This window comes from Macaca thibetana, chromosome 9, assembly GCF_024542745.1.
Source record: "Macaca thibetana thibetana isolate TM-01 chromosome 9, ASM2454274v1, whole genome shotgun sequence".
Classification (NCBI taxonomy): domain Eukaryota; kingdom Metazoa; phylum Chordata; class Mammalia; order Primates; family Cercopithecidae; genus Macaca; species Macaca thibetana.
In genome coordinates, this window is record NC_065586.1 from 73625875 (window position 1) to 73650399 (window position 24525).

A 24525-nucleotide genomic window follows, 5' to 3' on the forward strand; every position below is an offset into this window, starting at 1 on the left:
ATCTCACTTTTCCAGGAAGGCAGCTGTTTTTGTGATTGGCCATTCACCCTAAAACAAAACAAAGCCACATCTGTACACTGCCAAGCATCATTATCCATTTCACCTTTTCAATAAGAAGTTTGACTGAAAGATCAATAGGTCCTTGGAATACTAATCCATCCTTAAGATCTTTATCCTTGTTCTCCCAGATTATAAGTGGCACATATCTTAAGTTAAACACAAATGAAGGTAATGTATTGCAGATATGGTTCTACTTTTGCTGAGTAGATTGTCTTATTATACAATCATAGAGCTAGTGGAGAGATACTGTGGAGCCATCTAAATCCACCAAGTTGTCTATGAACAGGAAAATAGGCACCCACCCTGGAGAGTTAAGAATGTATTCTATTTTTAAAACAGAGTGAGACCTCTCAGACTTTCCCCTCCAAAATTAGATAACAAACCAGAAAGCCAGATTCTAACTCTGTGCTACTGGAATGTAAAAGATAGTGGCTCTGATAATTTTGTCAATGCCAGCCAATGGTGAGCACATTCTATGACTGCCATATATTACAGCCAGTAGAGAGGCAATTCTGACTTAAAATGACAGAATAAAGACTAAAACACTATTGTTTTGTTCTCATTTTTTTTTAATTACAAAACAACTTTATGTTCTTATAGATTGTGGGTGCATAGATCAGAAGATATCATCTTAAATTCCCTTGGTATTGATTTTATCTATTTTTTTACCTATAGTAATGAAGATACTTCAGTGTATAAACTATGTAACTGTATCAGACACAGTTATTCTCATTTATTTTAGGAGCTATGAAAGATTCAGTCTTTAAAACAGTATTCTGTCTGTACGCTCAGCTTTTCTCATAATCTTTCAAAAAATGTATGTATTATCTTTAATGAATGAATTTTTAAATAAACCAGAGTGATAAATATCATGCCCAAACTAAGGTACTATCTTAGTTCAAGTTAGATTAAACTCAATCCACAAAAATCTCTAGAGATTTGGTAGAACTAATGAAGAAAAAACAGTGCTCAAAGGGAGACGATCTAATCAGAGCTCTAATCCTTGGCTAAAATTTGTTTCGACATATGAAGCCTTTTGGTTTACAGTGTGTAACTGCATCCTATAATTATGTATTTTCAAATTCTTCCTTCTAGAATCTGTTGCTAACCATCACTCTTATACATCCTTGAGGTTTAATGCTTGAATGTTGTTGACTGCTAAATAACTGTCAGTGAAGTCAGCCCTTTTTCCTTGCACTGGAGTAGCAAGTAGAATTTACAACTTCTTTCTCTAAAATTCCAGAGCATGTGTGTGGTGTTTGGATTAGTGTGATTTCTCCATAGCATGTTGCTAATCTTTATGCCACATCCTTTAGGGAGAGGAAGCAAAAAACATTCCTGGTGAATCTGTCACAGAAGAACAATTTACCGATGAAGAAGGCAACCTCATCACCAGAAAAGTAATCATCATTGAGATTTCATACTTCTCTTGGAATTTAGATTTTCTACATTAAAAACTCTGCTACTTTTGTGCTGTAGTGTCACCTCCTGAAACAGAAAAATCTCTACTTTTCACCATTACTTCCTACAGATCACTCGGAAAGTATTAAGACGAATTGTTATCCCACAAGAGAGAAAACATGATGATGTGGTAATGGAGAGGGATTGCCAAAGAGAATGTAGAGGACAAAAGCTTTGTGCGCTCCCTAGAAATTGCTGCTAACAAGCTGGCATCTGCAGTGTGGCAGCTTGAAGTGTTTGCTGCTTTTGACATCTTATGCATTTGATCGGAGTCAAAGAAAAATACTTTTCTTCCTAACATTCTTTGTTACATACTTTTTTTTTTTTTTTTTAACTGTCTTCAGAATTTTCACAGAGATAAGGTCATTTATAGGGGACAGAATGTGCCAGTTTGAGGGAGAAAGAAGATAAAACCCTTCACCACCAAACCTCAGAGCAGTGCCTCAGCCCCACTCAGGGCTTGGCCTTCAGCTGCGTGTCTGTTGGGACATGGGCGGAGAGCACTCCAACAGCACAGGCTTTAAAAGTTAGAAAGGCAAAAGGCTCAGTTCAAGATCTGCACATCAAATCCATGCATTTTCTCTTTCCAACACGTTCTGTGGGAAATCTGAATTCCTCCATCCTAATCTGAGGAGGGGGTTCCCCTCTTTGGGTTTATAACAGCCCATTTCCAATGTGCCAGTTAAAGAATCCCTCCAATCAACCCCTTTCTCTCAGAGAAAACATCTCTGGTTATTTTTCACTTGTTTCTCAGATCTCTACCCTTTTCAATTTAAAAATAGAAACTTCAATAGACTATGTTTACATTAGAAAAAGTAAACTGAAAATTTATCAGAAGTACAAATCAGAAAATTGAAAAGGCTTCATTTGTTTGCTGTTAAAAATAGGGTAAAAACTGAGTATGTGTGCCACAACTTTGCTCTTGGGGAGCTATATTCCTGATTCTCAGTGAAGAGAGAGGATTTGTTTATAGAAAATAGATGCTTCCTTGGTCTGACAGTAAGAGGAAGTCATTGGCAATTCCACTAAAAAATAGTCCCTCAGATCAACAGCATTTCCATGGATTAGTACTTAACTAAGAAGTTTGAGTCTCAATGCAACAGATTGGTTACAATTCTGCCGCCTTGTGAGCTGTGGTGATGATTTCTTTTAGCCTACTATAGGAAATGGACAGGCTGCTCATTATTTTGATTTATCACTAACCTACTGAATTATTGTCAAGTACGATTATGTTGTATTCACTTTGACAGTGCTCTCTAGCTTGCCTTGATGATGCTAAACTGTGTGGTTAAGCTAAAGATTGTATGTATTTTTGGACATGAAGTGACAAAGTGCTTTAAACTGTTTCACTTGTCCTAATCCAGCCTCCAAGGATCAGAATGGGACTGCTTTATAACCAAAACTCTTTTACTATGAAATCTTAATATGTACATTCCTTTTAAAGCAGGGAGAAGGTTTTAAGGTGAAAACGAAGAAAGAAATCCGGCACGTCGAAAAGAAGAGCCACTCGTAACAGCGAACGGTCAGTCAAGGTGAGGTGTGTTCATATCAACAACAGTAGGACTTAAATTCCTGAGAAACTTAAAATTTCACTAAATAAGTGATTCAGGTTTTTCCCCGTCCTTTCCTTTTCACTGAATTCCAGCTTGGAAAATCAAATACAAAGTTCTTCAAGTTCTGTTTATGTTTGCATATATATACACAATGAAACTTGACTTCGGTTTCACAGTCCATTAACTTTCTCCTCATAAATTAGGCAGCAATTTTATTGTAAATTATGTTTCCAGGAGCAAATATAAATAGTGATAAGAGTAAAGGCTGACTATGAAATACAATAGCCTTATACAGTCTAACAGGAAGACTATTTGGCCACAAATAATTCTTACAGTTATACTCTGAGAGTTTTATTGATCCAGCCTTTCACCATTTTAGCAGAACAGCATCTGAGGATATCATTTTGGTTAAAATAAAGTGAGTTTCCAAGTCTAAATTAAATGACATATCTATCTGGTGTTTTATATAAACAAAAGGAAAAAATAGGAGGTTAATGGCACTATTGTTTATTGTTTAAGATAAATGTTTAGTAAGTGAGCTTTGTTTACATTTGCCTGGACTTTTCTTTATAGATCACATTATTTTCCTTTTACATTGTCCTATTTATTTATACTTAGCTACAATTAGAAAGGCCATTTGGGGTGAAAAAGAAAATCCTCTATAGTTTGTAAGGTAAAGCAAAATCATTTCTTTAGTTCACCTCCAGTCCTCTTAGACCCACAGGTTAAAGTAGTAAGAAAGAGCAAACAGATTCTAGTTTTCATTTTCATGCATCTGCTGTTCCCTACTTGCCAGAATACTGGTATGCAGAGTGCTGAGGGAAGTAGCTGGGAAGTAACCTAGTTTCACTGCCTGTAATTTTATATGTGAGCTAACTAAGGTCCAGATAAGTTCTCAATTCTCCCTCCCCCACCCCCAGCCTTATCATTTGTTTATTCAGTATAACATTTACTTCATTTCTTTGAGACTTTCTCACATGACCGTTTAATGGCAGTGACAAAACCACTAAGAACTGCAGAGCATTCTGGAAAGAATGTTTACTACACATCCTCTTCCCAGTGTTTTATGTGTGCTCTTCAGGCAATCCTCACAGCCAGCCCTCTTGGATAAGGCCTTCATCATCCCCGTTTGATAGATGAGGAAACAGGCCCAAAGTGGTTACATAAATTGCCCAAAGCTCACAAAAGTAAAAAGTGGCAGAACTAGGATACAAACCCAAACAAGCTGCCTCCAGTGTCCACTTGTTTGCCAGAGACTTAACCTGGGTCAGAGGTGACGGGGAAGGTTTCCTTGAGAATGATGTTTGAGCTGAATTTTAAAGAATGAGTAGGAGTCAGTCATCTCTGTAAGGCTTCTGGGCTGTACCCAAAAAGCAGTGGGAAAGCACTAAGGGATTTTAGGCAAGAGTGAGGTATGATCTAGTTTATGTTCTGCATCACTCGCTCTAAATGCCGGGGAATTAATGAACAGAAAACCTGTTGAGAGACTATTGCAGAAGCTAGCTTGGCAGTGAGGATGGCTAAATCAAAAAAGATCAACACAACTTGGTTTTTATTGGATAAGAAGGATCCAAGATGAGAACATGAAGGACGACATCAATGTAGCGGTATCTAGAATGAACCCACTCCTATGCATGCCCTACTGCTGAACCTGGTGAAAGGCCTCTCTATAGCAGATCCACAAAATACTAAGCATGAGTTTATTATCTTGAATTCATCCATGCATGCAATTCTAAGTGAAAAATGAAACAAAAGTAGAAAAAAATTCAGTCAACTGTAGTACGCCCCTAAAGTTTAGCAGCTTGTTCAATCATATTCTCAGGCTCCAAGTGGAAAAGAACCAAAAAGGTTACCTACACTGGCTGAGCCATTTTCTGCAATGACATATTCCAAATATGTGTGAATAAATGACACAAAAAATATGACAGTGCTATGCTTCCAGGGTCCTTTAGACTGTGTTCATTTAAAAACAGCTTGCTCACTAAATATAAAGGAGGTTTTAAAATTTTAAATAATCATCCTCTAAAGAAGTTGTCAGACTCACTTGCTGCACCACTCAAAGGAGAGAGAACGTTGGGTAGATTCATATGAATGTGAAAATAACTTCAGCTAAAGCAAACAATGTGTCAGACTGAGAGAACAGTGACTTGACAAGCCTAATTTTACTTTCCAGGTAGTACTTACTTTCCATAAGTGAACTTAGGGAATGAGTCCAAGAATACTGCCTGGAATTCCAGGAGGCTGAATATATGTGCTCCAGAAAAATCGATTTGCAACTATAGTGAGAGTTTTTATAGTCATGCTGGCTGCCTCTTTAAAAAAAAAAGACAAAAAACTAAGCAAGTAGAATGCTGCCAAATATGACTGTGTCCTAGATGGTAACATCAAAATTTGTATTTCCCATTGTAGAACCAGTTGAATTTTGAGCTATCTGAACTCTGTACCTGCTTTTCTTTAATATTGAGTCATAGCCATCCTATTTTTAAAGAGAAAAGCCAATGACTTCCAAGATTTGTACATAGTATAGAGTGATTTATACTTTACAAAGTACATTTACATTCTTATTTAATCCTTATGGCAAGTCAGGCCATTTTGCTTGTGACCTTTTACAGATGAGGATATTAAGGCTCGGACAGGTCAAATGATGTTTCTGCCTTCACACAGTTTATGACTGGTAGAGCTAAGACTTGAAGTCAAGATTATTGATTCTCAGCCTGACGTTCTTTCTATTACATTAAGCTATCTCTCTCAAAGTATTTACAAAGAATAATAATAGTCATCTTCTGTGAAATGATTGCTATATGGCAGACACTAGGTAAATAATTATATATTACCTTAGGAAATCCCCAAAACAATGCTATAAGGTAAATACAACTATCCCCCAACACCTTTTTTTAAAAAATGGGGAAACTGAGGTTTAGAAAACTTAAATGATTTACTCAAGGTACTACAGATAGGGAGCAAAAGAATAAAATTTGAACTTATCTAGAACATAGATCTTAACTACTACTTATATTAATAAATAATATTTGATCATTAGAGACCCAAAAACAAATTCTGAATCAAATGCAGGTACAAGAGCAACCCATCGTAAATTTCTTCTTACTCTACACAGTGAAAGAACTCATGTTTTTTTATTCTTTTTTCTTAACAAAGCAAGACTTCATTTCTAAATCTCTAGAGTTTACTTCAAATACCAAAAACGGGGGCTGATTAGTGAGGTCATAGCAAGGGAAGATCCCCAGATAAAAGGTCATTTAAGCCATGGCAAAGACTTCCATGATACATACTGTACTCTAAACCTCTTCTAGGAAAATGCTCAAGTTCTCACAGCCATGTGTAAGCCAAGAGTGGCAGGAGTGGTGACGCTTGTCAAGGCAGCCCTTTATCTGAGGCCAAAAAGTTAACAATATTTGGCCATCTGCCTGGCTTAAAGCGGAAGGACTAGATTTACAATAGTGAATAAATTCTCCGTGGTCCCTGTCTTTCTGGATCTCCCAGTCGTAAATGGGAAAAAGAAATGGTACAAATGTTTAAACACTGAAAATACAAAGTCCAGGATCCAATGAAAGAATGTGAGAATGCACTTAGACTTGGGGGCTAGGGAAGGTCTCTCTAAAATCGTGACATTAAGACCTCATGGGTGGCACCAATTATGAAAATAATGGAGAAGAAGAGGACCCCAAGCAAAGAGTACAACATGTGCAAGGACACTGAGGTAGGAAATAGGCCTAACATATTTGAAGAAATGAACGATCAGTGTATGATCGTTCATTTCTTCAAATATGTAAGATTGGTGTGTGATCTTCCATTTCTTCAAATATGTTAGATGAGCTGGTGGTAGGTAAGATAGGCACAAGAAAACATTTAAAAAAAAAAAAAAAAAAAAAAAAAGCCACACTATCATTCAGAGCCCTGTAGGCCAGAGGAAAGGATTTAGATTTCATTCTAAAGGGAATTTAAGTTCCTTTTAGATGCTGGATGTTAGACTTTTGTCAGATGCGTAGTTAGCAAATATTTTCTCCCATTATGTAGGTTGTCTCTTTATTCTGTTGATAGTTTCTTTTGCTGTGCAGAAGTTCCTTAATTAGGTCCAGTTTGTCAATTTTTGCTTTTTACAAGCAAAAAACAACCCACCCCATTAAAAAGTAAGCAAAGAACATGAACAGACGCTTTTTGTTTTTTCTTTTATTTTTGAGACAGTCTCACCTGTTGCCCAGGCTGGAGTGCAGTAGCTCAATCTTGGCTCACTGCAACCTCTGCCTCCCGGGTTCAAGCGATTCTCGTGCCTCAGCCTCCTGAGTAACTGGGATTACAGGCACATGCTACTATGCCAAGCTAATTTTTGTGTTTTTCATAGGACGGGGTTTCACCATGTTGGCCAGGGTGGTCTCAAACTCCTGAACTCAAGTGATCCACTCACCTTGGCCTCCCAAAGTGCTGGAATTACAGGCGTGAGCCACTGTGCCCAGCCATGCACAGATACTTTTCAAAAGAAGACATGCATGCAGCAAACAAGCATATGAATAAAAGGTTAACATCACTGATCATTAGAGAATTGCACATTAAAACCACAATGAGATACCATGTCACACCAGTCAGAATGGCTATTATTAAAACTCAAAAAATAACAGGTGCTGGCAAGGTTGTAGAGAAAAGGAAACATTTTTACACTGTTGGTGGGAGTATAAATTAGTTCAACCATTGTGGAAAGCGGTGTGGCAATTCCGCAAAGAGCTAAAAACAGAACTACCATTTGACCCAGCAATCCCATTACTGGGTGTATATACCCAAAAGAATATAAACTGTTCTGTCACAAAGACACATGCACACATATGTTCACTGCAGCACTATTCACAATAGCACAGACATGGAATCAACCTAAATGCCCATCAATGGTAGACTGGATAAAGACAATGTAGTACAGACACATACACCATGGAATACTATGCAGCTATAAAAAAAAGAGCGAGATCATGTCCTTTGCAGGAACATGAATAGAGCTAGAGACCATTATCCTTAGCAAACTAACCAAAATTGCTAACCTGGTTAGCCAACTAACCAGGAACAGAAAACCAAATACTGTATATTCTCATTTAGTGGAAATTAAATGATGAGAACACATGGACACAAAAAGGGAAACAACAGACACTGGGGTCTACTTGACGGGGAGAGGGGAGAGGAGAGGAAAAATTAGCTATTGGGTACTAGGCTTAGTACCTGGGTTACAAAATAATCTGTAACAAACCTGCACATGTACCCTTGAATTTAAAATAATTTTGTGTGTGTGTGTGTGTGTGTGTGTAAAAGAATTCGAAGCCTCTGAAGGATTTTAAGCAAGGATCTAACTTGGTCTTTTTTCCCTCTTTAAAAAAAAAAAAAATTAAGAGCACGGACTATGTAGAGAATGGATAGGGGGACAAGAATAAAATGAAGGTAACCAATTAGGAAGTTATTGCTTCAGTTCAACTAAGCCATAATGGTGGCTTTGGCTGGGAAGACTGACAGCACTTGATAGATTAGTGTGGTGGGCAGAGTGGAGAAGAACCATTGAGTCAAAAATGATTCCCAGATTTCTGGTATAAGCAACTAGATGATAGTGGAAGAGGAGTGAGTTTTAAGAAGAGTGGCAGGCATTCAGGCTTGGACTTGAGTTTGAAATGCTATGAGACATCCAAGTATTTATGTTACATACACAAGTCCGAAGCTCTGAGGAAAAGTTGGGGCTGTGCATATCAAAATGTGGAAATCATCACAAAAGACCTGGGTATTGAATACCAGTGAATGGATGTGATTACCTAGGGAGAAAGCTGAAGTAAGCCAAGAAGGGGCTCAAAGGTTGAGTCCTCAAAAGCAACATTTCAGAGTTTTAAAAACTTTCCTCAGCCGGATGCAGTGGCTCACACCTATAATCCCAGCACTTTAGGAGGCCGAGGCAGGCGGATCACGAGGTCAGGAGATCGAGACTATCTTGGCTAACACGATGAAACCCGATCTCTACTAAAAATACAAAAAAATTAGCCAGGTGTGGTAGCGGGTGCCTGTAGTCCCAGCTACTTAGGAGGCTGAGGCAGGAGAATGGTGTGAACCCGGGAGGTGGAGCTTGCAGTGAGCTGAGATCGCGCCACTGCACTCCAGCCTGGGTGACAGAGCGAGACTCCATCTTAAAATAAAATAAAATAAAATTGCCTCTGACCTCTCTCTTCCTGCAGAACTCCAACCATGACGTTCCTTAGTAAGCACTCAATAAGTGTCACCTATTACTAGTATTAAGAGAACCAAGAATAGAACCTTGAAGAGCTTTGGATTACAGAAGCTGGTGGACTAAGAAGCAGCAGCCAGTGATGCTAGAATATAATATTGGGAGAAGTGAGAACAGCAGTGTGTGAAATCCTCTGCATGTGATGGTGGTTTACACTTCAGAAAACTTTCTATTCCGTATCGCTTGTTTCTCATAGTAGCCCTAGGAAATTAGTAAAACAGGTATTCTTGTTCCTCTTTACTAAGGAATTAACAGTTACAAAGAGACAGCAAAATCTCTAAGGCTGAGTGCAGTTAATGACAGGTCTGGATTTCCTGAGTCTGATTCTCAGAAGTCAGAGCTATGGGCTGAATTGCTTCACTACAAATTCAGGGCCCTGTCCTCCCCAATATTTTACCAGAATTCATATAGAGTAAATACGTTTTTGTATTATATATTTTTTATTTTTCTTACCCTTAAAAAATTCCTGTTAACAAAAGCCTTGGCTTCAAGATAAAGAGCTAGAGGCTTGATTTCCAATTCTGGTTCCACTATATATTAACTGTAACCTTGAGCTCGCTATTTAAGAGAACTTTATGGCTCTCTTTTTGGCTGGACACAGTGTAATCCCAGCACTTTGGGAGGCCGAGGCAGGTGGATCACCTGAGGTCAGAAGTTAGAGACCAGCCTGGCCAACATGGTGAAACCCCGCCCATTTCTACTAAAAAGACAAAAATTAGCCAGGCGTGGTAGCACGCGCCTGTGGTAGCACGTGCCTGTGGTCCCAGCTACTCAGGAGGCTGAGGCAGAATTGCTTGAACCCAGGAGGCAGAGGTTGTATCGAGCCAAGATCGTACCACTGTACTCCAGCCTGGGCGACAGAGCAAAACTCCATCTCAAAAAAACTAAATTAATTAAAAAATAAATAAATAAAAGCTTTGTGGCTCCATTTTCTTATCTATAAAATGGAAAAAATAATAGTACTTCATGATTATTAGGGTTAAATTAGCTAACCCACTTTAGAACCGTTTAGAATAAATACCTTTACCTAATAAAAATAATAACAGTAATAAAATTTTATTACTGTTATGTTTTTCTTTTTCTTTTTTTTTTTTTTTTGAGACGGAGTCTCGCTCTGTCGCCCAGGCTGGAGTGCAGTGGCCGGATCTCAGCTCACAGCAAGCTCCGCCTCCCGGGTTCACGCCATTCTCCTGCCTCAGCCTCCCGAGTAGCTGGGACTACAGGCGTCCGCCACATCGCCCGGCTAGTTTTTTGTATTTTTTAGTAGAGACGGGGTTTCACCGTGTTAGCCAGGATAGTCTCGATCTCCTGACCTCGTGATCCACCCGTCTCGGCCTCCCAAAGTGCTGGGATTACAGGCTTGGGCCACCGCACCCGGCCTACTGTTATGTTTTTCTCTCACTGCTAAAACATGAATAGTTTTCCAGTATTTTTTTTCCAGCCGTTTGACTTAAGATACTTTTTACTCACAAGTGAACAGAAAAGAACAAACAAAAAAGCCCTATTTCTTGGTATTAGTGAAAAAACAAAGCTACCTGAATTGGGAATTATGTTAAAACTGCACTGTAGTTTATTTTAGTTACATAAAGTAATTAAAATTAATTTTTAGAAAAAAGTCTTAGTGCATGATTTCTGTAACTACAGAGAAGGAAAAAGAGAAAAGAAGGGGAAGGGAGAGGTGGGTAGGGAGAGAAACAAAGAACTAGAGTAAAGACCTCTCTGTCCTCAGTGGGCTCAGGCTTTCCTTAAGCCATGACACAGCTAAGTCTTAAAGATGAGTAAGAGTTGAACTACAAAGGTAGATTTCATTAGGGAGAGTGAAGTCTGCACTTTCAAGGAGGTGGCATTTGAAACAAATTTGAAGGGTAGAAGAGGAGTTAGCCACAGATGATCATCAGAGAAGCAAGTATAGGTGGACACAAAATCATGAGCAAAGACAATGAAGTGGGAAAACAACTTGTAGTTGATACCTGGCATGTAATCTAGATCCTCAAAGTGAAGTCTGTGGACCACAGTATCAGCATGACTAGCATGCCTGAAAGTCTGTTAGAAATACAGAATTTCAGGCTGGGCGTGGTGACATGCCTGTAATCCCAACACTTTGGGAGGTCGAGGCGGGCAGATCACCTGAGGCCAGGAGTTCAAGACCACCCCGGCCAACATGGTGAAGTCCCATCTCTACTAAAAATACAAAAAATGAGCCAGGCATGGTGGTGGGCACCTTTAATCCCAGCTACTCAGGAGGCTGAGGCAGGAGAATCGCTTGAACCCGGGAGGCGGAGGTTGCAGTGAGCCAAGAACGCATTGCACTCCAGCCTGGGCAACAGAGCAAGACTCCATCTCAAAAATAAATAAAAAAAAACAGAATTTCAGACACACTGACCTACTGAATCAGAATCTGCACTCAAAGACTCCTACGTAATGCAGATTAAACTTTGAGAAGCACTGCTCCAGAACATTTGACTGGCTCTCAAATTATCTAGAGTTTTTAAAAATTTTTGATGCTGGGCCCCATCCCGAAAAATTCTATATAAACTGGTATGGGATGTGGCCTGGATATTGTTGTTTTAATTTTCCCAGGTAATTCTAATGTGCAACCAAGTTTGAGAACCACTGGAGATTGCAAAACAATCTGTCCTCAGTGGAGGATAGTAGGAATTAAGCCTAAAAAGGTTCATTGGGCTGGACCAGAGAGTTTCAAATGCCAAATCAAAGATAGGAGACCCTTTTTAAAGCTAGGCATTAGGGTCTAAAATCCACAGGTATGTCCATTCGCCTATAAAAGACAAATCAGTTCTGTACCAGAGCATGCTCCTGACTTGAATGTATGCAGTACATATTTAACTGTAAAGTATCAACCGCCACGAAAATCCAATGAATTGCTGTTTCCAAGTTTGTTTTTGTTTGTTTGTCTGTTTGAAGTCTCGCTGTGTCATTCCAGGCTGGAGTGCGATGGCGCGAGCTCGGCTAACTGCAACCTCCGCCTCTTGGGTTCAAGCAATTCTCCTGCCTCAGCCTCCCTGAGTAGTTGGGATTATAGGTGCCCACCACCACGCCCGGCCAATTTTTTGTATTTTTAGTAGAGACTGGGTTTCACTATGTTGTCCAGGCTGGTCTTGAACTCCTGATCTCAGGTGATCCGCCCCCACCCCGGCCTTGACCTCCTAAAGTGCTGGGATTACAGACATGAGCCACCGTGCCTGACCCTATTTTTGTATATTTTAAAATGTTTCTTAAAAATACAGTGAAATGGCTAAAAGGAATGATTGGTTTTCTGATTTAGTTTCTCCCACCTTTAGGTTTGAAAGGCATACAAAACCCAAAGAAAGACAGATTCCTAAGTGTAACTGCATCTATCTCAATATCCATTATCTAAACCAGAAAAGGGAGATGATTCAAAATTCTATTTTTGAAATGTCATCTTGATGGCTTCTGCCCTCACACCTTCCCATCAGATGGCGCTGTCATCACAGTTTATACCAAGTGTCAATGTTTTTATAGTAAGTACACAGTCACTTAGCCAAGGTTCTCATGCTTTTTATGCAACATGGTACCTGGTGTAGTCTTTTGTCCAATGAATGACCTTCCTGTACCCAGTGTGGTTGGGACCAACATGCTCTGATTGCATAACTAAGAAAAGAAAAATTTATAAGAGGAACTAACTCCCACTTTTAAAAAATCACCCAAATCATCCTCACTGGAATATAAGTAGGCATAATTCACAGCATTTTTTAAAATGATAGAAACATATCCAGTATATCCAGAAAGATAACATTTGCTTGGATTGAGGTGAGAAGAGAAAGGCCTTGCTACTCATTAAGAAATTAACCTGGGAAGTTGAATTGGTTTTTAGGAGACATGGAGAAAAGTAGTGATGATCACACATCTACATAAATTTATTAAAAATTATCAAGCCAGACCAGGCGCAGTGGCTCCTGTCTATAATCCCAACACTTTGGGAGGCCGAGGCAGGTAGATCACTTGAGGTTAGGAGTACAAGACCAGGCTGGCCAACATGATGAAACCCCATCTCTACTAAAAATACAAAAAATTGGTGGCGTGCGCCTGTAGTCCCAGCTACTCGGGAGGCTCAGACAGGAGAATCGCTTGAACCCGGGAGGCAGAGTTGCAGTTAGCTGTGATCATGCCATTCCATTCCAGCCTGGGTGTGTATTTATAATAGCTGAAGTATGGTATATAAATTATATATTAAGCTTCAAAAAGTCAGGGGGAGGGGTTTAGAGAAAGCAGGGAGTGAGACTATAGTAACATTATCATAGGACCATCTAAGAAGCCTGGTGCCTAAAAGATTAGGATTAAATGATAAAAGCAGGTGAGGAAACCCTGATCATCATCTTCTGATTTGCCCACCCTCTGCAAGATGATCTACCCAAGTGAGTCACTTTCCTTCTTTGGAACCTCACAGAGTCACAGGGGAGGGGTGTTGAAATCACATAGGAGGAATTGATACTTTCATGTTCTTGGCTCCAAGCATTAGTGACCTGGGGCATGGAGGTCAGTAGCACTTTTAATACTAAAAAGGAAGCCAAGGCCTGTAGTGGGGCAGAGAGAGGAAGTGCTGTACCCAACATATTTCCATAAGCCAGGGTGTCCTAGGTGACCCATCTAAAGAGGAAGATACTTGTCTGAGGTAAGTAAACATCTTCAAGGTCACTGGAAACACGCCTGGGCCCCAAGAGAGGTCGAATTCTAAAGGTTGTCCTAGATCTGCAGATATAGTCTGTTGTTTATATGTGAGTGAGCAGGGTTATTCTTAAAATTGTTCTTGTCTTACTCAGGATTTCTATAGGAGCTGTATCTTGTTCTGAGGCAGGCATGCAAGTTTGTCAGCTTTTCACACTGAACAAGGAGGAGAGACAATATATGGGAAGAACTTCATTTTATGGAAAAGGCAAATTCATACCACAATAGTGCACAAAAGTATGAAAACCTCTGCCAAAGAATGATTTATTTTGACACAGTAAGACTGGTTATAAAACACAGATGCTTTATGCAGGAATCATCCAGCAAGACAAGACGTTCTCAGTGGAGCCTCCACTGAAAAGCTCAAATAAAATTAATTTGTCCCATTATGACTGACAGGGACAAGAAAAGCTAAAGTTCTTTGCAGTGGTAGAAGTTTCTCTTTAATTTTAATTTGGTTATGGAAAACAAATTTCATTGTAATGAAGTAATGACACTTTTCCTCCTTTTGAAAAATCAGTTGAATTTTTGGAGAAGTGAGAGACTTACAAAGCATTCAGAAATAGCTGAGATGCTTTATCCTGACTCCATATCCTTGGCCCTTTCTGCTCATGGAAGTCCCAGACTCCTTACATTTTGATGTTTAGGGAAGTCTCAGAGATTACCTCTCTCAGCCACCTCATTTCACAGATAAGACTAAGGCCCAAAGGGCTACAAAATGGCTTCCCCAAGCAGTTGAATAACCTGAGCTTCAGACAGAACTAGAAGAGGGTCTTCCCAACACAGTCTCCAAAACTGTCACTGAACCAAACTGGGTATTTGCCCGTGCACAGTGGAAAGTCAAACACCAAACACCTAGCACCAGGTTTTTGCAGGAGAAAGGTGTATTGCTGCTTGACTGACAAGGAGACAGGAGGAACCACTCAAATCTGCCTCTCTAAGCTGGGGGCCGGGTCATGTTTTAGAAGCATAGGGTAATGAGGCATGATCTGACTGGATCCTGCAATGGGGTGACGCCAAGGCTCTATCTGATTGGATCCTGCCATGAGGCATAAGCTTCTTAATTAGCTCCTCAGTCTGAAAACTTAGGTTCCTCCTATGGTTGCATATTTAGTTCATCTGGGCATGCTCAGATTATGTGACCTTCAACCTAGGGGGGTCCATGGAAACTCAAAAACAACTCACAACTTTGTTACATAAAAGTTGAGGGCCAGGCACGGTGGCTCACGCCTCTAATCCCAGTACTTTGGGAGGCTGAGGTGGGCAGATCACGAGGTCAGGAGATTGAGACCATCCTGGCTAACACGGTGAAATCCCATCTCTACTAAAAATACAAAAAATTAGCTGGGCATGGTGGCGGGTGCCTGCAGTCCCAGCTACTCAGGAGGCTGAGGCAGGAGAATGGTGTGAACCCAGGAGGCGGAGCTTGCAGTGAGCCAATTTCGGGCCACTGCACTCCAGCCTGGGTGACAGAGCAAGACTCTGTCTCAAAAAAAAAAAAAGTTGAACCAGGTGGTCTAGTACAATTACAAAACACAAATACAATAATAAGCAAGGCTCCCGGAGGTCACAGGGTCACCTAGAAAAGGTCACTGCCTTCTAAGAGCTTTCCAGTACACCCTCTAAGGCATCAAGCAGGTAGCAGCATCATGTTAAACCACCCCATAGGGAATGGAGGGCCTCTATTCTCTAAGACTTTTCTGTTGAATGGCAAGTAAGGCTTACACTAGTTCTCTTAATAAAAAAAGAAGAAGAAGAAAAGAGAAAAAAAGAAAGCTCACTGTCTACTGTCTCTTTCCACAGGATCATAAGTTTTTAATGCCAGTGTTGAGAAATTCATGGAAGAAATGTCAGCAGGAAGTAAAAATTCACCGAGAAGTGTGTGTGTGTTCGCTGCTTCCACACATTAATGGCATGATTTTTTTTATGCAAAAAGAAAAGAAAAGAAAACCACCCACATTTTAATTTAGCATGAGCCAATTTACAGAGCATGGAAATCACTTTCATTTCCGGATTGGCGCGTGTGCAATTAGCAATGCAGTGTATATACAAGAAGCCATGCTGTTAACAGTTTATCTCAAGTAATTTGGTGTCATTTACAAAAGGAAGAAATTCCTGCCATCAGAAGGGACAGAAGGAGATGGAATGATCAAATCACAGAGAAACACTAAAATTACTAAATCTACAACAGCTCGCCTTATTTTTCTTGGACCCAAACTGTCAGGGTATAAACACTATTTGTTTCTTTTTTAAAACATCGATAGTTTTGCTGTAAATAATAACACTGTATAAATTCTAACAGAAAAATAGAATAAAATGTTGATAAGGCACTGCCTCTTAGAACACAAACAGAATATTGCAAATGCATTTAACAAATAGGGGTCTCAAGTGACTTCACCCTAGAAGAGGAGGGAGGGATTCTGGGTTGGGGGGGACTCTTCACTGATTCTTGTATATTAGCAATTATAATGTTTGTATATGCAAAACTGCTAGCTTGATTTTAAAAAGAAAAACAAATCTTTAAAATCTGCTGTAAATTTAAATAATTCCCAAAATGAGGAATTCTGTAGTTCTGTGAAAAATTTTTTTCTTCAGAATACTAATATTTTGATGCATGTGTATCACCTTATTTTGATTAAATCTTTTCCAATTTTGCAAACACTACAATATACTGCAACACAAAAGATTTTATCTGTAAACACAAAGCCCTTCATCTAATATTTGTTGCTATTGCCAATTTTTCAATGAAATGACCTAAAAACAACAACAAAAAAATAACCTATACGGTAGTTGCTTTAGGGGGTGGGGGGATGCTAACTGTTAGTGCTTAAAAGGGGGTAAATGCTTGCCGCTTTAGAGGTGGATGGTGCTCATAAGAGGCCCCGGTCGGGGGTATTTAAAACGGACTGAACAGAAATTCTTAGCTAGTAGAATGGCAGCACGCTGTAAAATTATTACTGTATTGTGTACTGGCTATAAGATGTAGACACCTTTCAGTAAGCCAATCATTTGTAACCATTCTAGCAGTGTCATATTAGGTTAATAAGGCTGCTGTGTTTTCAAGGGCATTTTTATTTGGGTTTTGGTGAAATTCTTTAATTTGTTGATTATATTCACATAAAATCAGCATTCATTGACACATAGCTCTAATGACATATGTATGAAAAACCATACACTGGATGACCTAGTCGATTATTTAAGCATAAAATAAATTGTGTTAAACTCTTCACCTATCTGTGCTCTACAGTCTCCTTGTGTTTTCTGGCAAAAGGTAGTTGTCTAATCCCTTGTCATATGAGTCCTGGTCAATCCACCCCGTTGGTCCTCTTTGTGCCTCTGTGGTCACTGATGAGATGACAGTCTCTAACATTCATATGTGCCCTGCAAGCTCCCAGCTTATAAATTCTGTGCATTTCTTGGGGGAGCCAAGAATTAAAGATTAGTTGACAAGTAAATTTTGCCCACATCTGTTCAGGCCATCTCAAAAAGTGGAGAATTGGAGATACCATAGCCAGCATGTCAAAAACTTGACTGGCACTTCTAGGAGCCATCAACATGCAGTTGCTTTTAGCCCACAGAGCATTTGTTTTGTTTTATTAATTTATATTTATTGTCCATTCTTACAAGTTGGGAGATTTCACATAATCAAGTTGCTAACTTCTCTTAAAAAGCAAGATTTGGCAACAATGGACTTCATTCCCAGAAGGTAACAACCTGCTGGGGCCAAATTGTCCCTGCCCACTCCAGCCAGGTATGGGGTCTACAGGTATCACTGCCACAGCCTCATTTCTTATATTTGTACATCCTGACAATGAGTTTGCAACCCATACACTGCGTGAATCTAAATTCTACTGAGGCAGAGACCATGGCTGTTTTAACTTTGATTCTAGTTACCAGCTTAGCATATGGTAGTAGTGATAGTAGTAACTGTCATCATCACCACTAAAACTGGAGTGCTCGCTACATGCTATTCTCTGTTCTAAGCACATTCCATTTACTTACTTAGTCCTTATATCTCCTTTATGAATTAGGTACTGTCTTTCTTTGATGGTAATGATCCTTTTATAAAATTACATGAGTGCTTAGAGACTTTCAGCAATGTTATATATTGCCTGTTCATTAAAGATTGTTGCCAAGTAGAATGAGTTGTCCCCAGTAAGGACTCACTATCAATGCAGAAGAAATGCACAGATAATCTACTTTGCCTAAAGAATGGGGCTAGGTTGCATCTCTGTGGTATCCCAAATTTTAAAATGTGCCACTACCCTTGCACCAAAATTATTTTATGATGGGTAAAGTTAGACCCTTGAGAAGTTTAAAAAAAAAACTTTCCCAAAAAGTTCTGAGCCTGTAAAGCCAGGATCAGAATATAGGTGTCCTAACTTCCTATCTAAGAGTTATGAATTTCTGACTCAGTCTTTGAGAGAAGGTGTTTATCCTGAACCAGAAACTCAATGATGTATACCTGTTTACGTATTAAATAGTTGTGTTTATATACCCAAAAATTTGACTTTAGGTATATGTGATATGCTTTGGTTCCAATCTAGCAGAAGGTCATAAGTTTACTCAGAAGTATCCAAAATATGACATTCAAGATTTAACTTGCATATGTGTGTATATGAATATATTTATACATGTATATGTGGATTGAATGTGACATACATTATGTATTTCTAACATAATATTTGGCCTGCCAGCTTATAAATATGTATTTAAGCTTTTCATTGATTGACATTACTGTAAAAAATGAATTGTGATTGATAAGTTCTGGATATTTGCTGTTTTTTTTCATTTTATATTCTAACTAAATTATTGAATTTATTAAATTAAAATATGCTATCACTGTATTGCCAAATTATGGCAATACACTATGCAGTATTATTTCAATACTTTTAAGAGGCATCTATTTCTTCATTGAACACATAAGCAGCTAGCCTCCTTTCCTCTGTAAATAAGGACTTTTTTGGCATCCTGATGTTCCTCGCTGTTCATTTGGTGTCATCCTGGGGTTCCATCAAGACTGAGGATTTTCTCCATGGCCAATAAACTATTATCAGCATCAGCTCATGTTTGGCTGTATGACAGGGATATGTAAGAAGCCCAGAAATAAATCACAAAAATAATAAGGCATCTTCTGAGTCTCTCTAAAGAAGCCAGTGATCCAAAAACTAACTTCTTATCTGAGTGAGTCTTGGTATTCTTGCTTTGCTTGAAGAGGCTGTGGCATATTACATGGTGTGTAATTTCGCAGGCATATCACACTGCTTCTGTTTCATGAATTGATGATCAAATTGTCCAGAAGTAAACATTTACAAGATTGAGATTTGAACCAAACTTTTCAAGAGTTATTTTAATAATACGAGGTGGAAGGCAGTGGTGTAATTTCTTTACACGGTTACCTGGCTAAATATGTACCAATACAAAAATTAAATAATAGAGCAGATTCTGGTAAGTATCCTTAGTAACAAGCCCAACAGCTTTCATTTCTTTAATAGAATTAAATGCAGATAGTTCAAAATAGAGTAAAATGAAATTTACCATCGTATCTGCTACACTTATTCACTGATAGCTACATACGATATGTGCAAGCAGGTGAACATAAAGTGAAGAATTTTTACTCTTCAGCCCCTAGTGCTTCCTGAGTTAGGGAATAAGATGCCCTGAGGGTTGCATTTCCAACTGGACATCCTGAGACTCCTCACCAATTCCAAAAGAGTTCCATAGCAAAGTTGAGATGAACATGCTCAGGGGATTCTAAGGCAGTGAGAAGAACTATCTTAGAATGCCACAGGAAGCACACCAGAAGCAATACCTCTGAGGACTTCTTTTCTAGGACCACCATATAACTCTGATATCCCAAAAAACATGATCTCCCTGCCTGATTCCGCACCCCCCCCCCCACATCCCCAGCATCCTCAACTACCACTTCTCCTTTGTCATCTAACTCAACCATTGGCATAATTCTGAGAGCTGAGAGAGAATAATGACTTGCCAGCTTTTCAAAAATGTTCTGTCACATGATGTATGCCACCAGGTCTTCATACTAGACTGTACACTCCCTGGGGACAAGGACTTTGTTTTGTTCTATGCTACATCTATAGTACCCACGATAGTGCCTAACACCTTATGAGTGCTCGAGAAATATTTGTTGAGTGCAAGAATGAATGAGTCAGCAAACATCAGAGGCCAAGGAGCAGTAAATAGGGAATGTTACTCTATACCATTTTCTTTACAGGCTCAACCAACTTGGAAAGTGAAGGAAAGCACAGCTTTTGATTCTAATGACTTCATTCACCAAGGACTAGCTTGTGTCACCAACTTCCACTGGCCCATTCCAGTTGCACGATCTCCTTCTTAGCCAAAAAGTCCTTAGTAATTGGGGTCTGGATGTACCAATACCTCATGAGCAAAGGGCACACAGTCACACTGCTGAAGTGGCCATCCTTCCTGTGGCCATGGTCGATGGTGCTCATCCTCATCACTGACTGGCCACTGAGAAACCAGGCAAGAGTGTGGATAACCCATCATGAACCTTCCTGTCTATAACAAAGTTAGTTTGGTTGCCTCCACCTTGGTGTTGCTGAGTAAATGTGTTTCACCATTCACCACAGCTCCTCCTCCTTTCCCGTTTCCTCTAAAATCCAACCTACTTTATTCATTTCTATCCCACATCTCTGTTTAATATCATTAGAGGAAGGAAAGGAAGGCAAATGGATACTATGCTGTTTAAAATCCTTCTTTCTGGCAAGTCAGATATCTACCTCATTTTCATCCCGTCTCTCTCAATGCCAGTAAGAGGATGGAATAAAGGAGCATGTAACTGAGAAGAGAAGGATGCATCATGTGGTTCTCCAAACCCATGCATCCCTCCAATCATTCGTCTCATTTCACAACATGTAACTCAGTGCCTGCCACTTTCCAGGTGCTCTCCCAGGCACAGGATACATCAGTTCCCTACCCACTACCGTCAAAGTGAGGAGAATACCACCAGCCTCTGTGTGAAATCTAAATTAGGGCTCCTCAGGACAGGAAATTATAGAACGACTTGTGGAAATAAAACTACTGCAGCACATCATAGGCAGTGCATGCTGAAGAATGTGAGAAGACATATAAGGTGGGGAGGAACAGCCTTGTGGCTGCTGAGCATAACCAATGCACATTCTCTTTTTTTGAGACAGAGTTTTGCTCTTGTCACCCAGGCTGGAGTGCAATAGCGCAATCTCGGCTCACTGCAACCTCCGCCTCCTGGGTTCAAGCAATTTTCCTGCCTCAGCCTCCCAAGCACATGATATTACAGGCACCCGCCACTATGCCTGGCTAATTTTTTTTTGTATTTTTAGTAGAGATGGGGTTTCACCATGTAATCCAGGCTGGTCTCGAACTCCCGACCTCAGGTGATCTGCCCGCCTCGGCCTCCCAAAGTGTTGGGATTACAGGCGTGAGCCACCCAGCCCCACTGCACTTCCATATTCCGCCTGCTAGTCAGAATTAAGTGGGACTCAAGACCTGACAAAAATATTTCAATAGAAAACTTTAAAAACATTTTAAAGGCAGCTAACCAACTCTATAATATTGTATAAGCCCATCTGACTTCCAGAGATTCTGAATTTAGGTGAAACCAGTAGTAACTTTGAACTCATGTACAATGTTCTCCTTCCATATGCCAATTCCTACATAAATTTGACCACCTCACAGAGCCTACCCCTACCGATGCCAGTCCACACTGGCAACTGGTAAACTAAAGGAATACCTCACAATTTGGCACTCAAATCTACATCCTCTGGTAGTCCCCTTGCTCTCTAGCAAGGCTTGTGCTTTCCACATTTCCATGAGCAGAGCTGGGTACACAGACAGTTTGTAATGTTGAGCTTCACATGCCTAATCATTAACCTGTTCTTTATGGTAAAGCCTTAGGCTTCAACGATGCTGCAATACATGTCTGATAGCTCAGTCTGGGCGCACACCCCACCCACTGGAAGCCAGTGCCTAAGTGCGGTGAAGAGTGGAGCTAGAGCTATCACACAGCCTGGCTTTCTGACACTGCTATCATAGTTAGTGTGCCTTGCCCAAGTGGAGCCTGAAATAAGAAGTAAAGAGTATCGAGGGAAAAGCCTGTGAAATATTAACCTATTTAAGAACACGTGGCTCTAAAGAATGATAAAACAAATGTAGTGGTGACAGCTGTAGCATTGTAAGCTTTGGAGTAGCCCTCATGCTTCTGGCCATGATAAAACTAGATTCTCAAGTTCCTTAGCCCAGAGTGGTCACATTGAAGTGTCTATGGAGACTAGACAGGTCATCTGAGCGAAGGGGTTGTGGTGGACTATTGTACATAAATATTAGCTGCCGCTCCCTGAGGGTGGATTACACTTCCCAGCCCCAGTGCCTTCACCTTTGCCATGGAACTTGCTTTGGGCAATGAAATAACAGCAGATACTTTAGGAGGTAGTGTATTTTTGTTCATGTACCCTTTCCTCACTCCAGTGATGCTCCAGAGAGACTGCTCCCTGCTCTGGTGCTGGGGTGAAGATGATGTGGAGCAGAACCACAGTCAACCCACCATGGATAAGCAATGTGAGCAAGAAACAAACTTTTCTAGTAAGCCAGAGATGTTTTAGTCATTTGTTACTGTGGCATAACCACTATCCCAATTAATATACAAGTCAGGTATAAGACATTAAGGACTGATGGGTGCTGGGTAAGCACATTCCTCTTCTAATGAGGCTACCTTGTAGGAATATAAGTCCAGCTCTGCCAGATTTGAAGTTTTTTAAATATTGGCAACTAATTTTTTTCCCTAATAATATTGTATGGGCCAAATGAAACATGCCTGTGGGTTGCCGGTTTTCAAGCTCTGCCACTAGCTCTTGGCATTTGCAAAATGGACACATTCTTAGATCATGCTACACAAATATATTAATGTATGATTTTTTTTATCTCACCCTGTGAGACTAGTGTGCATAAGCAAATGACTCCTGAGTCAGATTCACAGACTACCTCTTATCCCCCCCTCAGTACAGCTTGGTTTTTCTCTATGCAACATTTCAAACCCTAGGACTCTGAGGATCTCAGGGAGTCACTTAAGCTTTTTTACTCACATTGTATTGCCTTTTTAGTGAAGACTTCACCATTCCATCTGGGCTTGGCATGGTTCCCTGCCTACCTGTAATAACCACATCTCATGCCATCTTATCTTTCTCTCATTACACTTTAGACCAGTGATAAAGTGTAGCCCATGGCTGGTCCTAGACTGAGAATCCCTTGTTACCTGTCTGCAGTGAGACAAGAAACCTGAGCCAGAATGTAAATCGACTGCATTACTAAGCATATTCTTTAGTTCAGCTGATTAAAAAAATACAGTATGTTAACTTATGTAATACATAGCACTCCCCATATAGTCTTATGTTGTATTTATTTCAGAACATATCTTGGTTTTATGACTAGAATAAAGCTTTTTTTGAGGCCATGGGCCTCAGCTCTTATTCCTTTTTATTTCTGATACATACATATGTCTAGAACAGTGACTTGGACACAGTATAAACTAAACAAATACCACTTGAGCTGAATTTGATTTACAGTCATACCCACATACATCCATGTCCCACTTTCATCCCCTCATGCAGATTCCAAGCTTCTCTTGAAAAATCAGAAGAGCTGGCCATTCTGGGCCTGAATTCCTGCATTGTAGTATTGTGGTAGAGCTAACTAGCACTGTTTTTCAATGGAGCAAGTGCTCTCAAGTTTTCTACAGTCTCTACTACTCTGTCATGCCTTGCACAGGGTCCTGTGGCACTTGATTTTTGACCATTGTAAAGCCAAAAGAGTTTAGATGGCAGCTACCATTTTGCCGCGCTAGGGTCAGAAGAGTTGCAGACATTATAGAACGTATTCACTCAGGCTGCCTGAACAGTTCTTTTCTGTTATTGTTCAACCAGCAAGATTTTCATTTCAGCCAGAAAGATGGCTCATTTTTCTAGCACCAATTTCGCAGAGGCTGTGCAGTACTTGGGTGATTCAAAGAGTCATCTAAAGATCTGATGCCATGACACATACCAGATGACTTTAACAACCTTCCCATCACATGTCCTTGGCACAGAATGGAAAAACACTATGACACCTGACAGTAACAGAAATCTCATGAAATACTGTGGTGGGGGAGTTGTTATAAAGCTCTTCTCAGCAAGACTTCACTGGGGGTGGAAGCATAGCAACCCTCAAAGGCAAACTGAAGTTTTGATACCTTATAGTGAGTCACTGAAGATGTGAGTGGTTTTCCTTGACATTCACAGCATTCACAAGGTATTTATCCAAAGCTATACTTGTTTGTGCTTCCCTTCATCTCTCATTTATTTATTCAACAAATGTTTGAATGATTACTATTGCCAGGCCTTGTGTTAAATGCTATGGATACAGCAATGAATAAGAAGGACAATAAACAAGTATACAAATAAACAAGGTAATTATAGTGATAGATGCTATGAAGGT

The 24525-nt window shown here is 39.9% G+C and overlaps 1 protein-coding gene across 1 annotated transcript in view; it reads left to right on the plus strand.

Moving 5' to 3' along the window:
* The window catches only part of ANK3 (ankyrin 3), a 361275-nt gene extending 344002 nt beyond the window's left edge, over positions 1-17273 (plus strand). Inside the window, 2 exon segments of the mRNA XM_050803013.1 lie at positions 2966-3053; positions 15844-17273. Coding sequence (XP_050658970.1) covers positions 2966-3034 — 69 coding nt within the window. The 3' untranslated portion in view covers positions 3035-3053; positions 15844-17273.
* Positions 17274-24525: the final 7252 nt, after the last annotated feature.